The 20,756-nt window shown below is 42.3% G+C and overlaps 2 protein-coding genes across 2 annotated transcripts in view; both read left to right on the top strand.

Annotated features, from left to right (window-relative positions):
- Positions 1 to 12,938, top strand: part of Wtap (Wilms tumor 1 associated protein) — a 26,239-nt gene extending 13,301 nt beyond the window's left edge. The window contains exons 2-4 of the mRNA XM_013024532.1: positions 3,028 to 3,206; positions 9,337 to 9,491; positions 11,715 to 12,938. Of these exons, the coding sequence (XP_012879986.1) occupies positions 3,028 to 3,206; positions 9,337 to 9,491; positions 11,715 to 12,298 (918 nt within the window). The 3' untranslated portion in view covers positions 12,299 to 12,938. The remainder of the gene's footprint in view (positions 1 to 3,027; positions 3,207 to 9,336; positions 9,492 to 11,714) is intronic.
- Positions 12,939 to 17,388: 4,450 nt separating this feature from the next.
- Positions 17,389 to 20,756, top strand: part of LOC105991805 (acetyl-CoA acetyltransferase, cytosolic-like) — a 9,994-nt gene continuing 6,626 nt past the window's right edge. Inside the window, exons 1-3 of the mRNA XM_013024531.1 lie at positions 17,389 to 17,491; positions 17,963 to 18,101; positions 18,459 to 18,512. Of these exons, the coding sequence (XP_012879985.1) occupies positions 17,437 to 17,491; positions 17,963 to 18,101; positions 18,459 to 18,512 (248 nt within the window). The 5' untranslated portion in view covers positions 17,389 to 17,436. The remainder of the gene's footprint in view (positions 17,492 to 17,962; positions 18,102 to 18,458; positions 18,513 to 20,756) is intronic.

The following is a 20,756-nucleotide window of genomic DNA, read 5'->3' as shown; positions in this document are numbered from 1 at the left end:
CTCCCCCCCCCGCCAAAAAAAAAAAAAAAAAAAACTTCACACAGTAGTCTCTTCCGTAGAAAAAAGAATTGGTTTCAGTCATATTTGCCTCTTCTTCCATGACTGAAAATTGGTGACTTTTTTGATTTTGCAACCTATGCATGTGTTTCAGTATATAGATACTTTATTTAAGTCACACATGCTCAGCTCAGTGTATACTGTTAAAATTGCTTTATTCTTCCTATATTAAATTATCCTATTAGCTGGCCTAGTATTGAATAAGCAATTGTACTTTTTTGGTTAAATTGAATTACTTTAAACAAATCTTAAGTTAAACATTATTTCATTTTTCTTTTTTCTTTTTTGGCGGTCCTGGGGCTTCTCTGAGCCCGGGCACTGTCCTGAGCCTCTTTGTGCTCAAGACTAGCACTTTACCACTTGAGCCACAGCACCACTTATGGCTTTATCTATGATTAATTGGAACTAAGTCTCATGGACTTTTCTGCCAGGGCTGGCTTCAAACCATGATCCTCAGATCTCAGCCCTCTGAGTAGCTAGGATTACAGGCTTGAGCCAATGATGCTTGGCATTATGTCTATTTTTCATAATGAAACCATATATATTTCCCTTGTACTAAATTTATAGTGGGCAGTTTTTTAACTTTCATCCTATTTAAGTCTTAGTATGGAGCAGGATCTTAAACCAGTTCTGCTCTGGATATGAAGCAAGTGGTAAATTAAATGCTAAATGACTGTATTTCATATTTTAGAGACCTATTTTTAGTCTGCTGCTAAGTAGTAAACTGTCGTTAAAATGCAATGTTTGATATGTGATAGAGGGTTCTAGTTCTGTGGACTGAGCACTATGCTGGCAGTCAGGAGGCCTGAGAGCTGGAATTCTAGTCATAAGCAGCTACTTCATTGCCCCAAAATAAGCAGTGTGAACTAGATCCAGTTATGTTTCGGCTTTTATAATTCTGTGATGTAGATCAACTCAAAAGGGGGTGGTGAAACACAGCACCCCATTTTTTGCTTATAAAGTTAAAAAGCTAGTATTGCATTTTTTTACATTTAGAAGTGCAGTTGCTTTTGTGCTTAGTATATATGTATATATATATTTTTTTTTAAATTTATTTTTTGGTTGGTCATGGGTCTTGAACTCTGAACCTGAGTGCTCAGAGTAAGTACTCTACCACTTGAGCCACAGCACCATTTCTGGTTTTCTGGTGGCTAATTGGAGATAAGAGTCTCATGGACTTTCCTGCCTGGGCTGCGTTTGAATCTCCATCCTCAGATCTCAGCCTCCTTAGTATCTAGGATTATAGGTGTAAGCTACTGGTGCCTGGCTTTGTGCTTAGTATATTTTTAGAAGAGTTTAATGTAGAATTATTTCTATCAGCAAAAAAAAATAGAGAAAATAAGCTAGTATTTCACTAATTTTCACACACCCATATTTTTTTCCTTGTGTGTATGCACATTTGTGCCAGTAATGGGGCTTGAACTGAGGACCTGGACACTGTGCCTTAACTTTCTTAGCTTTTCCTCTTAAGATTGGCACTCTAGGGCTGGGAAGGTGGCTCAGTGGTAGAGCACTTGCCTTGCATGCCTGAGGCCCTGGGTTCGATTCCTCAGCACCACATAAGCAAAAACAAAAAAGCCGGAAGTGGTGCTGTGGCTCAAGTGGTAGAGCACTAGAGCTGAAGAGCTGAGGGACAGCGCCCAGGCCCAGAGTTCAGGCCCCACAACTGGGCCCCCCCCCCAAAAAAACAAAACAAAAAAAAGACTGTCACTCTACTGTCTGAGCCACAGCTCTGCTTTGGGCTTTTTTCTGCTGAATTTTGGAGATAAGCTTATGCAAGACCATGCAGACACTAAGTCACATATAGCAAAGTTGCTTGTCAGCAAGCTGAAAGGCCAACCCTCTCAGGGACAAAACTTTACCTTGACCAAGGGGGTATGTATGGCTAGGGGACTGGGGGTGGAGAATTTCAATAGGGGTAGGGAGTAGTTGGTAAGAGTGGAGAATTTTGTTGTGGTGGGGCTAAGGTTTATGGTTGTACCTTCCTGTGTCGTCTGATAAGGCCCAAGTCAGCTAATTTTGGGGAAAGGCCATGCTTTGCAGTAGGGCCTAAGATAGAGGAGTGGCTCCTAAGGTGGATGACATAGGCTAACAAGCCTAATTGTATAGGCTTTCCTGCTTAGGCAACTTTGAACCACAATCTTCAGATCTCTGCCTCTGAGTAGCTAGAAGAACTAGCCACTGGTTCCTGGTGAGTTTTCTATAATATATTAAACTTTGCTTTTTTTTCCAGTGAATAAAAGGTGGGGGGGGGATAATAAAAGCTGGGTGCTGGTGGCTCATACCTGTAATCCTAATTGCTCAGGAGGCTGTGATCTGAGAATCAGTTTCAGTTTGGGACAGGAAAGCCTATGAGAGTCTTACCTCTAATTATCCACCAAAAAGTCAGTAGTAGTAGTGCTAGGCTTGAGGAAAAAAAAACAAAAAAAAAAAAACAGAGGAACAGTATGCCCAGGACCTGAGCTTAAGCCCTAGGGCAGGCACAAAAACAAACAAAAAAACCCTGTTGGTTGCAAAATAATTTAGGGTCCCAATAATGAAAATGCCAGTAGATAGCCATAATTACTACATAAATAACCTTAAAGGAATGGTGTTTGTTTTTTATTTCATTTGATTGGCTTTTTTGAGACAAAGTCTTATGTGTTACCCTGGCTGGTCTCATTGTGATTCTCTTGCCTCGGAAAGCTGGGATTACAGGTATGCATACCACAAGTGGCAACAATTGTTTTTTTCACTTTATTTTTGCTTTTACAGTCATGAGGATCAAACCCAGGGCCTTATATTTGCTTGGTCAGGACATCCCTACCCTTTGTTTCTTTGGAGACAGGGTCTTACAAATTTTTACTTTTTCTAGAGTTTAGATTAAAGAGGATAGGATAGAGGTTTAAATGAATAAACTAGTGACTCAAGTTACTGAGGGACAGTCTTTTCTTTTGATTTGGTAATAATTGTTTCTTTTGCTTTGCACAGACTCAAATCCAGTACCTCAAGCAAGTCCAACAGCCGAGTGTTGCCCAACTGAGATCTACAATGGTAGACCCAGCGATCAACTTGTTTTTCCTCAAAATGAAAGGTGAACTGGAACAGACTAAAGACAAACTGGAACAAGCCCAAAATGAACTGAGTGCCTGGAAGTTTACGCCTGATAGGTAAACAAATCATACTCCCCAGTCAAGACTTCCCTGACAGTCCCACTGCGAGAAAGCTGTGGTGGGTCAGCCAAGTACTCGTTTCCACACCAAGACTCAGACTTTTTGAGCCAAAAAAAAGCCACATTCTTAGACTGTCCAGCTTGTAATGGTTAATGTAAAACTTACCAGATGAACCTTGTGTTTCAGCTTTTCTCTCTTCCCCTTCCCCTTGCTTCAGAGGCCTGATTTGCCATCGGACTATTCCGAAGAAGAGGCCACCTCCGAAAAATTCCCCATCTAGAACATGTAGACACTTGAGAAATGTTTCTGTTTGAAGAAAATAGAGGGAGAAAAAGAAGTCTTAAGTCTGTGGCACACTGTGTCTTCAGACAATTTGGAGGATTGAAAACCTAGAGATTTTTAAATCATGAATTGAACATGTAAAATTCCTGTAAAATGTAAGAACTGGAATATTCATCGCTCTTAACCTTGAGCACAGTGACTTAGAGACACTGTATATCAGTTTTACTGATAAGACTGTGGACTTCATGATTGTTGTTGAACTACTGGGTTAAAACTAAAATTAGGTGAATTTTGCTTTTAAAGGATTCACTTGCTAAGAACCAACTTTGAATAGCCATGAGAGAATCAAGTAATAGATGTCAGAACAAGTAGTGCGTATATTTAATTTATTAGCTTAGGACTCTGAATTCCTCAACGGAGCCTTAAATCAATGTGGTTTTCAATCAATGGTTTGTTCATTTAATGGTTTCAAAACTGTAGATAATCTTAACTGAGGAATGTACAAACAAGGTGTGGTATCAAACTTGAGCTTTAAACTGTTTGAAGCATTATAAACATTCATTTTACAACTAGATTGTATGGCTGTGATGAGATTCACTGCATTACTTTTTTCAGTGGTGAACTTAAATCCTCATCCCATCCAACAGGCACATGTTAAAAGAGCATTGTTGTTGGTGTTAATGGGGGAATGTGTTCCTTCATTGTACTTGGGCCTTTTGTATTGCACTCTTGATATTAAATTAAATGTGCCTTCAAGTAGTTGGGTTTTTTTTTTAAAGTTCAAGGAATACTCTGATTTTGTTGTACTCTTAACATTATTTTGGGAGGGGCTGTGGAGAGCAGGTTCGTTTCAGAAAAATTGTTCTGTGCTCTTCAAAGTGAAGGAAAAGGCTGTTTATTTTAAAGGACCTATTCCATCTGGTATAAAAGACAAGGAGAATTGACTGCTGATTTTTGACATGTTTTCCCAGAATAACGCAGTAGAAAAGAATGTGAGCCAGACTCACAAGGTACCTGACAAGATTGGGGAGATATGTGGAATTGTGGGCTGGCCTCAGTGAGACATTTTGTGAATTGACAAACAATAATAGTGCTCAATTTATCTAGCAAACTCATTTGACCATTTAGATGGAATGAGGCATTATTTTCCATCCAGTCCTGGAAGTGAATTTTTTTCATCAGATCATTCTATATCTCACCAATTTGAATTTTCGCTTGGTGATAATGGAGTCTGAGATGAGTGGAAGATATATCCAGCTTGCCCCAACGTTAAATGTTTTAACAAGGGTGACTTAAGTTCTCTCTCTTAATCATTCAAATCAATTGTAAGTATCATGTATGTTTGTGCTTTAGGGAACTGATTGTGGGGCGGGAAAGGGTTGCAAAGGTATTTTGTGTGACTTTTCAGGAAGAGTTCTAAAAATCTCACAATTTATGGGACTTGGAGGGTAAGTAACCAGATCTGTTTGAAATTAGCTTATTGTGCCCAAATTAAGTCTTATGTATTTATTTTACATGTTTTATTGCCACTGTAGAAATGAACTAATTACATCTTCAGTAGGTCAAGAAGTAATTCATAAAATGTATTATTAACAGTATCTTTCTTTTCCAGCTAAGTATTGAGTCACTCTGAGGTCTATGGCCTGTTTTTCTTGTTATTGTTAAATTTTCTCTAAGATAATATTTGTGTATAATATTGAAACATTGGAGAAAGGTAGACGTGGAAAGTGTCAGTCCTGGATGTGAGTAGATCTGACACATTTTGCTCTTTAGGAGCTATAACTGTTTTTGTTTCTTGGGTATGGTCAAGGTAATGTGTATGCACATACAGTCATATGTATATTGGTTTTAAACAACCGGGATAATATTGCACGAACAGATAACTTGCAGGTCCCTCCCTTCCCCCTTCATTTTATCTCTTGGGCGTTTTTTAGTGTGTTTAGATTACTACATTTTTATGTGTATATCATAGTTCCATTATACTAATTATCATGATTTACTTTAATCACCCATAAGCAGATATTTTATATAAATTAGATCATAAGCCAGAGTATCTTAGGTACTTTAGGTACTATATACGTTATTCACTTGAAAAAAGTCATGCTTACCCAGTAATACTTAATGCAGAATTAGTCAACTAGTTTGAGTTGTGGTTTTTGTTTTTGACATGAAGTATGTATTGATATTTTGTATTCCCTTAATATATTTCTGTGATTTGTCTATCTGCCTGCCTTGCTATTTGTTGGTGGTACTGGAGTTTGAACTCCTGTTTAAAGGGCCTTTCACTTCCTAGGCATATAATTGGGAGACACTTTTCCAGCCCAGTTTTTTGCTTAGATTTTAAAGAAGAAAGAACTCTGGGCTGGGCATGGTGTCTCAAGCCAATAATCTCAAGCACTCAGGAGGCTAAGGCAGAAAGATCCAGTATTTGAGGCTAGCCTGGGCTACTTAATAGTAAGACTACCTCAAAAAGGTAGGGGTTGGGAAAGGGAAGATTTCCTAAATTACCTTGTCCACTTTAGTTTGTGCCTTTGGTGACACATATATTTGAGTAGTTTATTTATTTATTTTTTTTATGGTTGTGGGAATTGAACTCTGGGCCTGGGCACTGTCCCTAAGCTCTTCAGCTGAAGGCTAGAGCTCTACCACTTGAGCTACAGCACTACTTCTGGTTTTCTGGTGGTTGATTGGAGATAAAGAGTCTCACAGACTTTCCTGCCCCGGCTGGCTTTTTGAACCGAGATCCTCAGAGCTCAGCCTCCTAAGTATCTTAAGATTTCAGGCATGAGCCACTAACACCCAGACTATAATATTTTTTTATGAACCTTAAATTCTGTTATACTTAGCATTTATTGAATGGGTTGGGTTTGTTTTTTGTTTTTTGTCGGTCATGGAGCTTGAACTCTGGGCCAGGGCGATGCCCCTCAGCTCTTCGATTCAAGTCTAGTGCTCAATCACTTGAGCCACAGCACCACTTCCAGTTTTCTGGAGGTTTATTGGAGATAAGAGTTTCCCGGCCTTTCCTGCCCAGGCAGGCTTTGAACTATTCTTCAGGTCTCAGCCTCCTGAGTAGCTAGGATTACAGGTGTGAGCCACCGGTGCCCAGCTGGGTTGGGTTTTCTGTGATTGAAAAAAAAATCTAAAAACATGTGAGTGAAAGGAGTAAGCCTCAGTTTTTATGTATTTGTCAAGTATTTATTTGCAGTTTCTCATTTTTATGTGTGTGTAAATGCATCCTTCTTTATTTCATGGTATTGGGAATTAAACCTGAGGGTCTTGAATGGACTAGGCCAAGGCCCTACTACTGAGCTATATTCTTAGCACCCTCATACCTGCTAAGCACACACTTTACAAATGAGTATACTCCTAGACTCATTTTTGTGTGTGTATGTGTGTGTGCTAAGAGCACAAGAAATTCTTTAATGACAGTAATTAAGTCAGGTCACAAATATGTATTTTGCAGTAGGATACTTTTTGAAAATATTAAATCCATATAAGAGTTTGTAAGCTAGTTGGAAAACTTTGAGGCTTTTTTAAATCAAGTGATTACATAAATTTTACAAATTTCACAGTATTGTGGGATAGTGATACTAAAAAAGTCACACTTAAACCTTTATGAGGCGCATTGTCATTATCGTGGTCTATAAAGCTTATGGACTCTACAAACTTTGACACTACAGCTATTTGTTTCAAATTGGATGATATGTACATTTCTTTCTTTTTGCTTAGTGTAAGCTATTCCCTCTTTCTCTCATTCCCTCCCTCCCAACGCTGCCCTTGAATCGCTTAGTTCACTTTCATCAATATCCAGTGCAGCTGATGGGCCCCTCTGTTGTATCCCCCCACTTCCCGTTTCCCTCTGATTTTGTGCCCTCCTCCTAGATTCTGAGGCTATATTTGTTTGCAAGAAACAAAGGTGTTGGAGTCAGGTAGCCAAGTGGAAAGGATTCCACTTTTACAATAGTGTCTTCATCTTATTTCTTCACCATTTGATTTCTAAGCCTGTGTTTAGTAGAGACTAAAGTCTGAAGGTGCTAGTTGGAGACATCTGGGGCCACAGATGTCTCCAGCCATTTAAAAATGAAAATCCCAGGGGCTGGGAAGGTAGCTCAATGGTAGAATGCTTGCTTAGCATACATTAACTCCTAGGTTCAATTCCTCAGTACCATATAAACAGAAAAGGCTGGAAGTGGCACTGTGGCTTAAGTGGTAAGAGTGCTAGCCTTGAGCAAAGAAGCTCAGGGACAGTGCTTAGGCACTGAATTCAAGCCCTAGGACTGATCAAAAAAAATCCTTATCATGTGCTAACTCAGGGCTTTCAGATAGGCTCTTTTGAAAGGTAGTCACCTAGATTTTCCTGTCTGGGGTTTTAAAAGGAAATGTAATTTCAATCATTATTACATTATATCAGGTTAGACTACAAACTCTAGGGGTTGGAGGTGTGGCGCAGTTGGTAGAATGCTAGCCACTGAATGAAAGTGGCAGATACTGAGTTTGAGTGATGGTCTCTGACCTAAAAAAAAAATAAAGTATACAAGATCTTAGTAAAAGAACTTTGCAACATTACTTCAAAGAGGGAAAATTTAAGAAGCACCATGGGGGCCAGATGCCAGGGACTCACCTAATCTAAGATATTCAGGAGACAGATCTGAGGGTTGCAGTTTGAAGCCAGCCTAAGCAGGAAGAGCTGTGAGATTCCTATCTCCAATTAATCAGCAGAAAAGTCAGAAGTGGAGCCATGGCTCAGTTGGTAGAGAGTTACCCTTGCGTAGTAAAGCTCATGGACAGCACCTGGCCCTGAGTTCAAGCCTCAGAACCAGCACCAAGTGTAATTTTAATAAGCACTTCAGCTTTTAAAATTGTTCAGTTTTACAAGATCAGATGCCCTGGAAGTAATTATCAGGCAAGTGGAAGTCCTATTAGAGGAAAGCTAGAATAGAATAAGGGCCCAACTCACTGACAGTGTCCCTGTCTAGGATTCCAGTATCACAATTACGTATTTAAATCGGGTTCCTTTAAAAACAGTAATTGATTTCTACTGGAAAGTATGTTATGCTTAATTTGGCACGTATTTCCAGGTTTGAATTATTTCCTATAAGTAGTCCTTTAATGATGCAGGGATGATCTTTACTACTAACATCAGTAAAATCTGAATCATGGCAGTATTACATTCTACAAAAACCCTTTACCCCCCAGTTTGGGAGCCCAAAAGTAAATATATAACATAAAGAAGTTAAATGAGGACTTAAATGAATAGAAATAGTAAAAGAATTGGAGTTGTTTTTTGGGGGGTGGGGGTCTTGTACTGAGGTTTCAACTTAGAACCTTGCCTTCTGGCTTTTTGCTGGTTAATTGAAGATAAGAGTCTCTCAGATTTGTTTATGGGGGCTGGTTTTAATTTGTGATCGTCTGATCTCAGCCTCCTGAGTAGTTAGGATTACAGGTATGAGCCACCAGCACCTAGCTAGAGAAAGTATTTTATGATGGCACCAATTTTTGTAGGATAAAGCTAACTAAGTACCTAACTATTGTATTAATATTGGTATTTCCAAGGCATCTGTTAACTGTCCTGTTTCTATTTCAAATGGTAATTCAGGATGGAATAGATAATTGATTCAATAAAAACAAAAGTGACTACTTGGACACATTTTGTTCAGGGTTTACTTTTGTAACCGTGTTGGCAAAATACAGAAATGCAGAAGATGGATATGTTCCAGAAAAGAAGATGGAAACTACAGGGCACTATCCTGTGTTCTGTATGTGTTCACCCATCACTAATAATTGTAAGCAAAGGCTAATGAGAGGATTGTCTTCATTTTGTGATGGTTGACTCTTTCCATTGCAGCCAAACAGGCAAAAAGTTAATGGCGAAGTGTCGAATGCTTATCCAGGAGAACCAAGAGCTTGGAAGGCAGCTGTCCCAGGGCCGCATTGCACAGCTTGAAGCAGAGTTGGCGTTACAGAAGAAATATAGTGAGGAGCTTAAAAGCAGTCAGGATGGTAAGGTTTGAGGGGGTTTGATTGCTTTTGGTTTGAAAAGTTCATTTAACTTTGAACTGCCTACTGAAAAGTGCCAGGCATGAATATTGTAGGTTAGATGGTTCTCAGCTGATGATTGTATGAAACATTTCTTGTAGAACCAGCAAAGGGATTTATTTCATCTTAGGGGTTTTCCTTCCCGGTTATCCTGATTGCTTATTATACAAATTTCATATTTGTATTTCATATTTAGGATAAAGGTATTGTGTTTTAACTGGCATAAAAATTTATTAATTACTTGAAAGTATCTATTTCTCGTAAGTATAAATCTTGGAAACAGTTGGCATTCCAGAAGATAATATAACTGATCCAATCTGTATAGATTTTGTGCAATAAGAGATTTAATAATTAAATTTGTAAGACTAAGCTTTTTTGTGTATGTTTAGCTACCTCTGCTATATCTTCTGTTTGTGAAGATGAATGTTAATACAAACATAGTCCCACTAACTTTTGCAGTTGTTGGTCGGAGCACTCTACCACTCTGCACCCCAGCACCACTTCAGTTTTCTGGTGGTTAATTTGATATAAGTCTCATGGACTTTCCTGCCCAGGAAAGTGGCTTTGAACCAGGATCCTCAGACCCTAGCCTCCTGAATAGCTAGGACTATAGGTGTGAGCCAGGGCACCTGGTTTCAAACTAATTTTGTTTGTTCTGGGGCTTGAGCTTAGGGCCTGGGCACTGTTCCTGAGCTCTTCAGCTCAAGGCGAGCACTCTACCTTTTGAGCCACAGCACCATTTTCAGTTTTCTGAAGGTAAATTGGAGATAACAGTCTCATGGACTTTCCTGCTTGGGCTGGCTTTGAACAGCGATCCCTAGATCTCAGCCGCCTGAGTAGCTAGGGTTACAGGCATGAGCCACTGGCTCCTGTCATTTTTCAGAGCAGTTTATTGGAGATAGAAGTCTCACAGACCTTCCTGACCAGACTGGCTTCAAACTATGATCCCTAGATCTCAGTCTTCTGAGTAGCTAGGATTACAGGCTTGAGCCATTAGAGTCCCTCTTCAAACTAAAATTTTAAACTAAGAATATATCTGATGAGGGCTGGGAAGGTGGCTCAGTGGTAGAGTGCTTGCCTTGCATGCCTGAGGCCCTGGGTTCGATTCCTCAGCACCACATAAGCAAAAAGAAAAAAGCCGGAAGTGGCACTGTGGCTCAAGTGGTAGAGCCCTAGCCTTGAGCTGAAGATCTGAGGGACAGCGCCCAGGCCCAGAGTTCAGGCCCCACGACCGGACCCCCCCCCAAAAAAAAAAAAAAAGAATATATCTGATGACTAATTGCATTTCTGGCCTTTTGGTTAGTTAGTGGAGGTAAGGGTCTCACTAACTTTTTCTTCCTGGGCTGGCTTTGATCTGTGATTCTCAGATCTCAGCTACCTAAATAGCTAGAATTACAAGAATGAACCACCAGCTCCAAGTATTATTTTTAAAACTGCCTTTAAAGTAATAATTTTTAGCCCTTACTACTTGTTAAGTAGGTTTTATCTACCGGTGAGGGATTTTTTTAAGCCTTTTTAGAAACTTAATGGACATGTGAACTTGTTTGTGTGGTTTTATTCTTGTATGTGGAACAGTCCTTGGTTAGAGTATAGGAGCTCACTGTCCTGAGGACTGGACCACTATGGATGCAAGGCACTGGCTAAAAGTTTAAGGGGCAAAAGGCTTGCCATGGTACACTTAAAGATAAATGTGGACTAGAGTTTTTAGACTATTAGTCAGATACATGTGGTAGAATATATTATTAGAAGCATCTGATTTTCTTCTACTCTCATTCCTGAATATCTACTTAAAAATTCCAAGTAAAACTGGGCACCAGTGGCTCATATCTCTGTAATCCTAGCTACTCAGGAGGTTGAGATTCGGGGATGGCTGTTCAAAGCCAGCCAGTTCGTGAGACTTTTATCCTCAATTAACCATAAAAGGCTGGAACAGTGTTAGCATTGAGCAAAAGAGCTCAGGGACAGTGCCCAGGCAGCAAATTCAAGCCCATTACCAGCAGACAGACATACACACGCACATACACACACAGAACTTCCAAGTAAAACTTAAAAATAATACTGTTAAGCTTTTAGAATTGTATTTGTTCATTTCTCGGGAATTTACTGACTTGGCTTTGTGGCAAACACTTAAGTATATCAAATATGTTAAGAGAGATATTAAAGTAGGTTTGACTCTCCTTTGCACAGAACTGAACGACTTCATCATTCAACTTGATGAAGAAGTAGAGGGTATGCAGAGTACCATTCTAGTTCTGCAGCAACAACTGAAGGAGACGCGCCAGCAGTTAGCTCAGTACCAACAGCAGCAGTCTCAAGTGTCAGCTCCTAGCACCAGCAGGACTACATCTTCTGAACCTGCTGAGCAGGCAGAGGCCACCAGTAAAGACTGCAGTCGTCTGGCAAATGGACCAAGTAATGGCAGCAGCTCCTCCCGCCAGAGGACGTCTGGGTCTGGATTTCCCAGGGAGGGGAGCACAGCTGAGGATGGCTTTCCTTCTTCTCCAGGGAATGGGAATAAGGCTGCCAACAGCTCAGAGGAGAGAACTGGCAGAGGTAGTAGTTTCGTAAACCAACTCAGTGCTGGGTATGAAAGTGTAGACTCTCCCACGGGCAGTGAAAACTCTCTCACACACCACTCAAATGATACAGACTCCAATCATGACCCTCAAGAGGAAAAAGCAGTGAGTGGGAAAGGTAACCGAACTGTGGGTTCCCGCCACATTCAGAACGGCTTGGACTCAAGTGTAAATGTTCAGGGCTCAGTTTTGTAATGTTTTCTCCAGCAAATTTTGATACAGTGTCATTTAATTGGGGAGAGGAGACTGTCCAGAAAATCAGTGCATACTTTTGTCACAATTTGCCTTTTTGTGGGTGTGTGTTTTTGTTTTGTTCTTTTTCTTTTTGCTTCAGTACCTCTGCCACTTTGAACATTGTAATAGTTAATTCTTTTGAATGTTGCTAAAAGGACATTTTGTGTAGGGTCAAGTTATTTTTATATGAGTTAATGTGAAGTTGTAAATGGGAATCTTTAAGTATAACACAATGACGTCTGTATATATCTGTGCTGTGTAAGGCATTCTTCCTTGTGCTGTTATATACTTACGCACCATCCAGACTTGTTAGAGTAGATGTGATTTAGGACTGCCAAGTTTGCCCAGTACAGTAGTTTTTTTACCACTAAAAATTGGACTTGTTGATGGAGTCCTACAGTAGTTTCAGTGTTAGATACAGTTTTTTCCACCATACATCTGTGCAATTATCTTTAGGTGACTGAATGTTTAAGAAGTCTGTGTGCAGAGTTACTCAGTTTTTATGAACTGTTGTATCCTGTTAGTGCATATTGCTGTGACTCCACTATATCTTACCTGTACTGACCAAACCTAAATAAAGATTTTTATTGTAACTCCTTCATTCATTGTTCCCTGTATTTGTCCTTGCTATGTATTTTCATTGAATCACTGGATTCCTCCTTAGCATCTTATGACAAATTGAAGTCAGTCTCTGTATCATTTTTTTTGGGGGGGGGGGTCAGTCATGGGGCTAGCACTCTACCACTTGAGTCACAGCACCACTTCTGGTTTTCTGGTGGTTTATTGGAGATAAGAGTCACAGAGTTTCCTGCCTGGGCTGGCTTTGAATCGCAATCCTCAGATCTCAGCCTTCTGAGTAGCTAAGATTACAGGCGTGAGCTACTAACATATGGCTTTCTGTATCTATTTTGATTGTGCTCCTAACTTTCAATGTCTAAGGTCAGATTATACTTAGAATTTTTTTCTGGCACATAAAAATATGTTAAAATAATTGAAAAGAACAAAAATCTAAAGGAAACAACCCTCCCAGATATTTCTTAGGTTTTAATTGAACAGCTAGTGTCAGGATAATTAATGTATCTGGGGTCATGGTGTCTGTTGAATTCTAGCCCATGCTGACAAGGTATGTACATGGATTATCAGTGTATCTTGTCAACTTGCTAGAATATGAGAAAATTATCAAGGCATAAGACAGTTCAAAGTTTCCTTTATTTTATCCAATGTAATTTAACAAAGTATCCAGTCTCCAACATACATGTATATATGTGGTTAAAATGAAACACATCATTTCTGTTAAGAGCAAAACAGTTGTTTTAGATATACTCTGTAATACAATCAACCTCAGAAGTAGAGGCTCATTTGAAACTGAGGTCTACATTGCTATTTGAAGATAGCAGTTATGGCTGGAAATGTGGCTTAGTAGTAGAGTGCTTGCCTAGCATGAAATCCTAGGTTCAATTCCTCAGCACTGCATACACAGGAAAAGCCAGAAGTGGTGTTATGGCTCAAGTGTTAAGAGTGCTAGCCTTAAGCAAAAGAAGCTCAGGGACAGTGCCCTGAGTTCAAGCCCAAGGGCTGGCAAAAAAAAAAAAAGCAATTACATTTTTACTTACCTAGCAGATATATTTATGGCCTTAAAGGATGTATCAGAAATACTGCACTATTTGATTAGCCTTTTGTGCAATATTCTCAAGTAAATCAATTCTATACATAATGAAATTTTAGGCATTTTGATGTACAACAAAATAGTCCCTTGTCAAATATAGGGCTTTGGCTTAGTAATTTAACTTGCTCCTGTTGATGTTATATAATCATTGGTGTGCAGTAGGAAATGAATTTTTCAACCAGGAATTTTAAGGCTAAACTAAGAGACTTGGGAATATTAACTACCAGTGTTCATAGTATTTGTCAAACCTTCTTTGACAAATAGCTTATAGGATCTCTGGTGGTTGTGTAGTCAGTAGTTCCTTATTTCTGGAATTGGCTTTTTCGCTTGCTGGTATGACTGTTAGTAAGAAGAGCAGTGATAGACCACTTCCTAGGTTGAGATGATTCTTGGAAGTAGTGGCTGGCATTGCATCTGATCTGTCATGTGACTTAGGGAAAGTCCTGCTCTGACTCAGCACTGAATGAATTAAGTACCTGTGCTGTGTTAGCTTGGGCTACTTACAACGTAAGTAATATTTCAGCATACACCTAGTTATACAGCTCTGGAGGCTGAGAAGTCATAATCAGATTTGGCTGGTTTGGTTCCTGGCAAGGGTCCTCTTCCTGGCTTTACAGAGGGCTGTTATTTCTCTTCCTAGAGAGTGAAGAAGGATCGTCTCTTATCCTCACTAGAATGGAACCATCCTTATGACCTAAGTCCTCCCTCCCCTCAAAGGACTAGCCCCACAGCATCCATTACACTGGGGATTAGAGCTTCAATGTATTAATGTGGGGGCAGGCACATTGGGCTCACAAGTGCCAACAAAGAAACTGCTCAATGTTATCACTACCATCATGTCCCACTTTAAGGATTTATTTATTTATTTATTTTTGTCTATTGTGGGGTTTGAACTAAAGGCCTGGGTGCTGTCCCTGAGCTCTTTTTGCTCAATGCTAGCGGTCTCATCACTAGAGTGGCTCATGCCTATAATCCTAGCTATTCAGGAGGCCGAGAACTGAGGATCATAGTTTGAAGCTAGCCCTGGCAGAAAAGTCCCTATGAGACTTGGCTTCAATTAACCACTCAAAAAACAAGAGCTGTGGCTCAATGTGATAGAGTGCTTAAACCTTGAGCAAAAATGCTTAGGGACAGCACAGGCCCTGAGTTCAAACCCCACAACCAACAAAAAACCAAAAGGTTATGCTTTGGCAAAATTAATAACATGTCAGCCAAGTGTACTGTTTCTATATTCCACTGCCTCCGGGGCTGAAGCAAGAGGATTTCAAGTTTGAGACCAGCCTGTTTTACAGAAATGTTGTGTAAGGACATGCTTCTATAATAACGGCTAATTCTAGTGTCTGGGCCACTTTTGCAAAACAATGCAAGGAAGTGCCATTCTGACAGCTTTCCCTCAGATGTTCTGAGTGAATGTAAAAGGAAGTGCCATTCTGACAGCTTTCTCTCAGATGTTCTGAGTGAATGTATACGCTGTATTCAAACATTGTTTATCTTTTTTTTTTTTAATTTTGAGCATGACCAGGATTTGGACTCAGGACCTGGTTCTTGCTCAGCTGGAATTCTAGTGCTTGAGCCATGCTTCCATTCTGGCTTTTTACTGTTTACTTTGGATATGAGTCTCTGATTTTTCTATCTGGCTGGACCTCAAAATGGCAATCCTCCAGATCTCAGCTTCCTGAATAGCTAGGATTTTAAGTATTAGCCACCAGTGCATTGTTCTTTTGAGTTCGTGGGGTGGAGGGGCAGCACTCACCATTCTCCTTCCTGAGCCTCCTCAGTGCTGGAATTATAGGTATGTGCCATTATACCCAGCACTCCATGGATATAATGAAAATTTTTGTGGTAAGGGATGCTATGGACCCATTATGGACAGCTGTGATTAGACAGTGTTGAACTACTTTTACTAGTAAGTAAGGAGTATACTTCTAACTTGATCCCATAGGAAATCCACTGGGATTCACTGTTCTGCTCTGAGACCAAGAAGGAAGTTTGCTGTATGCTAGGTTGGGGAACTCTGCCTGTGGCTAAAACCTGTCCTAGATTCCTGCAACTACAAATCAGTCTAGGAATGATTACAGGCCCCTTCAGGACAAACTAGCTAGCTAATACACAGTGGTCTCAGCTGACTGAGTAGCTGGGACTACAAGTGTGAGCCAGCAGTGTCTGGCCAGTATTCAATTATATTAAATGCCCACAGTCTGCATAAAGTATGTGTGTGTACATATACATTATCTATCTATCTATCTATCTATTTATCTATCTATCTATCCATCCTGGTCATCAGACAATGCTTGTAGATTCCAGAACAGGAAACAGATGAAACTTGGAACTACAGCATGGTAAGTAGAAAAGGTTAGGTGTAAGATTGAGGGGTACCAAATACAAGAATTAAGCTACCTGCAGAAAGTAGAGCTTAAGTGGCATTTGAGAGATTGTTAGCTTAACAGATTATATTATTGTTCATTGAGATTTTATGTAGAGAATAAAAACGTATACATGCAGACATACAGGGTCACAGGCATATATTCACAAACACGTTAACTGAAGTAATATGTGCGGGGGAGGATTCCAATGGTGTGACTTCTTTGAACGTGTTGAAAGGGGAGCTCGAGGGAAGGGGGGGAAGACAAATTGAAAGAGGAAAAGTGAGCAAATAAAGTTATAGTATTCGATGTACCTATGTGAAAATGGAGCCAGTAACTTGGGGATTGGAGGGGTTGGGAGAGATAGAGAGAACAATGAGCAAGATGCATTGTACTCAAACTGTTGAGTTGAAATCCCTTTATACAACTACTTAAGGATAACAAAAAAAGAGGTGAATATAATGAGATTGGTCTAGATGTTTGTTTAGATATGTTAAATTTTGTGTTTACGGGAAATTTAAGTGGGAAGGTCCAGTCTGCCAAGCAGATCAAATTAGAAAGATTTCTGCCCAGTCAGCAACAACGTGGTAACAGGAGACTGAACCGACTGGTATTATCCAGGTTGCTGGCCACACTAAGCTGTGGCCAGACAGCAGACAAAGAAAGCGGGGGCTGCGAAGGTGGCTCATGGTAGAGAGCTTGCCTAGCATGCATGAAGTCCTGGGTTCCATTCCTCAGTACCATTTACACAGAAAAAGCTGGAAGTGCACCCCAGACCTCCGAGCCGGTCATCTAGAGAGGCTCCCCACCCCGCACTCGTACCCCAGGCCCTGGTGCGACGGCCCGCAGTGCCCCGAACTCCAGACCCCAGGGCCCCGCGGGGCGCCCCGCACGCTCCACCCTCAGCCCAGCCGTCCCTGCGCCTGCGCACTGCGGGCCACACGGAAGTGGCGGGGCGGGGCGAGCGTGGGCTCCGCCCCCCGGCGGGGCATGTGAGCTCCAGTGCCCCTCTTTACCTTCTTCACAAGCTGAGCGGGACGTGCGGCAGCGGCTGAGGCGGGCGCGGCAGGATGAATGCAGGCTCCGACCCCGTGGTCATCGTCGCGGCAGCGCGGACCGTCATTGGTGAGTTGTCCTGCTGCTTTTGCCCTAGCCACCTGCCCGCTGCGGATATGGCCTACGTAGGGGAGGGCCGGGTGAGGGGGCCGCCCGAGTCCTCGCCACTCCGGGAGACCCTCGCCGCGCGCCTCCGAGCCTGGACGCCACGCCCTCTTCTTGCATAGCCGGTCCGCTCCGCCCCTCGGGCTTGGATTGGCTCGCTGCAGTAGAGCCACCGTGCAGCCTGGATCTCTCATTGGCTGCCGTAGAGAAGCGCCCTCTACCGAGACCTCTAATTGGCTGGCTCGGGGGTGCGCCACCAGTCCGCCTGAGGTGGCCCGCTGGGCGCTGGTGGGCGTGACGCGGGCTCGGCGACCGCGGCCTCCTCGCGGCCTTTGAGGAGCTTGGTGCAAATCCACCCGGCCTGTGTCGCGCCGCCCCGGGCGGGCGCTCGTCCTCCGGCCGCAGATAACTTGGCCTCCCACCCTTCCCTTGTAGGCTCCTTCAATGGCGCCCTGTCCACCGTGCCGGCCCACGACCTGGGCGCCACCGTCATCAAGGAAGTCCTGAAAAGGGCCGCGGTGGCTCCGGAGGAGGTGTCCGAGGTCATATTCGGCCACGTCTTGGCCGCAGGTAACTCCTCGGTGAGCCCGCCGGCGGTCAGGTTCCAGTCACGGCCGCACACGCACGCACACTCGCCGCCGCACGCCCGTGCGCACGCGTCCCCGGTGGCCCTGCCAGCCTGCTCCCCGCCTCAGGCTCGCTTGCTGCTGGTTTCGTGCCGGTCCTGCCTGGGGCTTGAACTCCGGGCCGGGCACTGCCCCTGAGCTCCCACGCCCCTACTTCTGCCTTTTTGGTGCTCATGGGTGGGCGATAAGAATCTCATGGACTTTGCTACCAGGCCGATTTTGAACCACGGTCCTCAGACCTCAGCCTCCTGAGTAGCTGGGACGATAGATAGGCATGAGCCACCCCACTGGGTAGTGAGCCTAACGGGCAGCATCCTGGCATCTTGGTGGATGTGGGGACTTTCTGAAAACTGTCAGAGGTGAAATCCAGGTCCCTATCCCCACCCCCAGGCCATAGGCTCCCAACTGGAAGCAGATGAACAGGGACTTGGACAATAGGTTCCCAGCCCTGCCAGACCTGTACCCTGAACTAGAGAGTCTCTGAACTCCTGAGTTCCCCGTTGCCCCCCAGACCGTAACCCTATTTAGGCCCCACCACCTCACCCGCCATTGGCACCATGCCTCAGGTCTCCTGATCCTCCCCAGGCACCATGGTGTCCCTTTTCAACTCTCCATTAGAGTTGATCTGGTTTGTTGAGGTTGTTTTCCTGCTCTTTCTCTTTCTTTCTTTCTCTTTTTTTTTTTTTGCGAGTCCTGGGGCAGGGATTGAACTGGGCCCGGGCACTGCCCCTGAGCTGCTTTTGCTCAAAGCAAACACTCGACATTGAGCCACAGTGCCACTTCCCACTTTTTCTGTTTATGTAGTACTGAGGAATCAAACCCAGGGCATCATGCATGATAGGCAAGCACAGTAGCAAGCACAATAATTATGTGGATGAGTTGAGGTACATAAAGGTATTTATTTGCTCAAGCACTAGGTTATTTCATTACCATCCAGTAGGTGTTGCAGTTCACCCATCCAATCCAATCCTATTCCAACATCATCCTGTCTGTCTCAGGACTGCTTATCTGCTAGGTCACTTGGTCTGAGAGTCTCAGTCTGGTTGGCTCCAGAATGGCTTCAGCTGCTTGGGTAGTTCCAAGGCGGGCACTTCTTCCTAGGTTAGGTGAGTCTCTGACCCTGCACACTTCTGAAGAGTAGTAAGTTGGTTTCAGGCTTGCCATCACATGTGTCTCCTTAATGTCATTCAGGTGTGAGCAGTTAAGCCCTCATGTGGGAAGTGGCACTGTGCTCAAGTGGTAGAGCACTTGCCTTGAGCTGAAGAGCTGAGGGACAGTGCCCAGGCCCAGAGTTCAAGCCCCACAACTGATCAAAAAAAATCCAACATGAAGATTGGTCTTCCTTTTTTTTTTTGCCTGGGAAGGTGGTTCAGTGGTAGAGTGCTTGCCTTCATGCATGAGGACCTGGGTTCGATTCCTCAACACCACATAAGCAGAAAAAAAAACAGAAGTGGCGCTGTGGCTCAAGTGGTAGAATGCTAGCCTTGAGCTAAAGAGCTGAGGGACAGCGCCCAGGCCCAGAGTTAAAGCCCCATGACCACAAAAAAAAAAAAAAAGCCCCCATGTGGTCTTGTTGCTTCTGGGTTTGTTTACTATTTTCTAGCTATGTTCCTAACAGGCACTCTACCACTAAACCATATTCCCAGGACATGCTTTTTCTTTAGTACCCTGTGGCTCAGTTTCCTAACAGTATTAAGTGTATTACAGGCTGCAGTTGTTCCGGGGAACATGTGTCAGCTAAGAGTTGGCAACTTTCTAATAAAAATTCCCATTTCAACCTCGCAAAATGTAGCTTCTTTGTATCTTGTAATCAGATTCCCATATAACAAATGAACTTCATCTGTTCTTAATATTCAGCCTAATGCCAGACAAATAGCATTGATTAATATAATTTTAAGTTTTGCTCTTTGTCTCATTTTTGTTGTTTCTGTTTTGTTTTGGTTATGTTGGACACCAAACACAGGTCCTTGTACATGCTATGCAAGCATACTATATTGAGCTACATTCACTACCCTTGTTTTTTGTTTGTTTTTCTTTTAAGGTGAGCCAGGATCCTGCTTTATAGCTCAGGCTCACCTGAAACTCTGCCTCCTGTATGCTGGATTAAAAGCAGTCACCACCACCACACTTGATTGGTTAGATTATTTTTCCCCCAACAAACTCTAAGGAAAGGTCTGAGATACGGATGTATCTGAAAATTGCAATAGAGCAACTACTAAATAACTAAATTTACTATTGACCTTTAGTAACAGATTGTGGTGAGAGTATTTGAAATTTTCCATTTAAATATCTTCTGCTTTTAAGAAGTGTTGAATTTCTTAAATTACGGAAAAGCATTTGTCAGTTCTGACTTCATACTTGTTGAATAACCATTTATCCAAGAGATGATGAATGATGAGTACAGAATGATTTCTTTGTGGAGAAGAGATCTTCAAATACTATGAGACTGGACACTGTATATCCATGGGCAAACTGATAGGTGCCAAGGACATACAGGCCTTTTGGCCTTTAGTGGGAACTAAGCTGCCTGCAGATTTTCAGAAGTGGCAGGTGACCTAGTTGGCATGTGGCATGCCTGTATGTACACTGTATTGTACTTTCCT

Source organism: Dipodomys ordii, unplaced genomic scaffold (assembly GCF_000151885.1).
Source record: "Dipodomys ordii isolate 6190 unplaced genomic scaffold, Dord_2.0 Scaffold77, whole genome shotgun sequence".
In the NCBI taxonomy this organism is placed as follows: domain Eukaryota; kingdom Metazoa; phylum Chordata; class Mammalia; order Rodentia; family Heteromyidae; genus Dipodomys; species Dipodomys ordii.
This window is presented reverse-complemented; position numbering and strand designations above follow the sequence as displayed.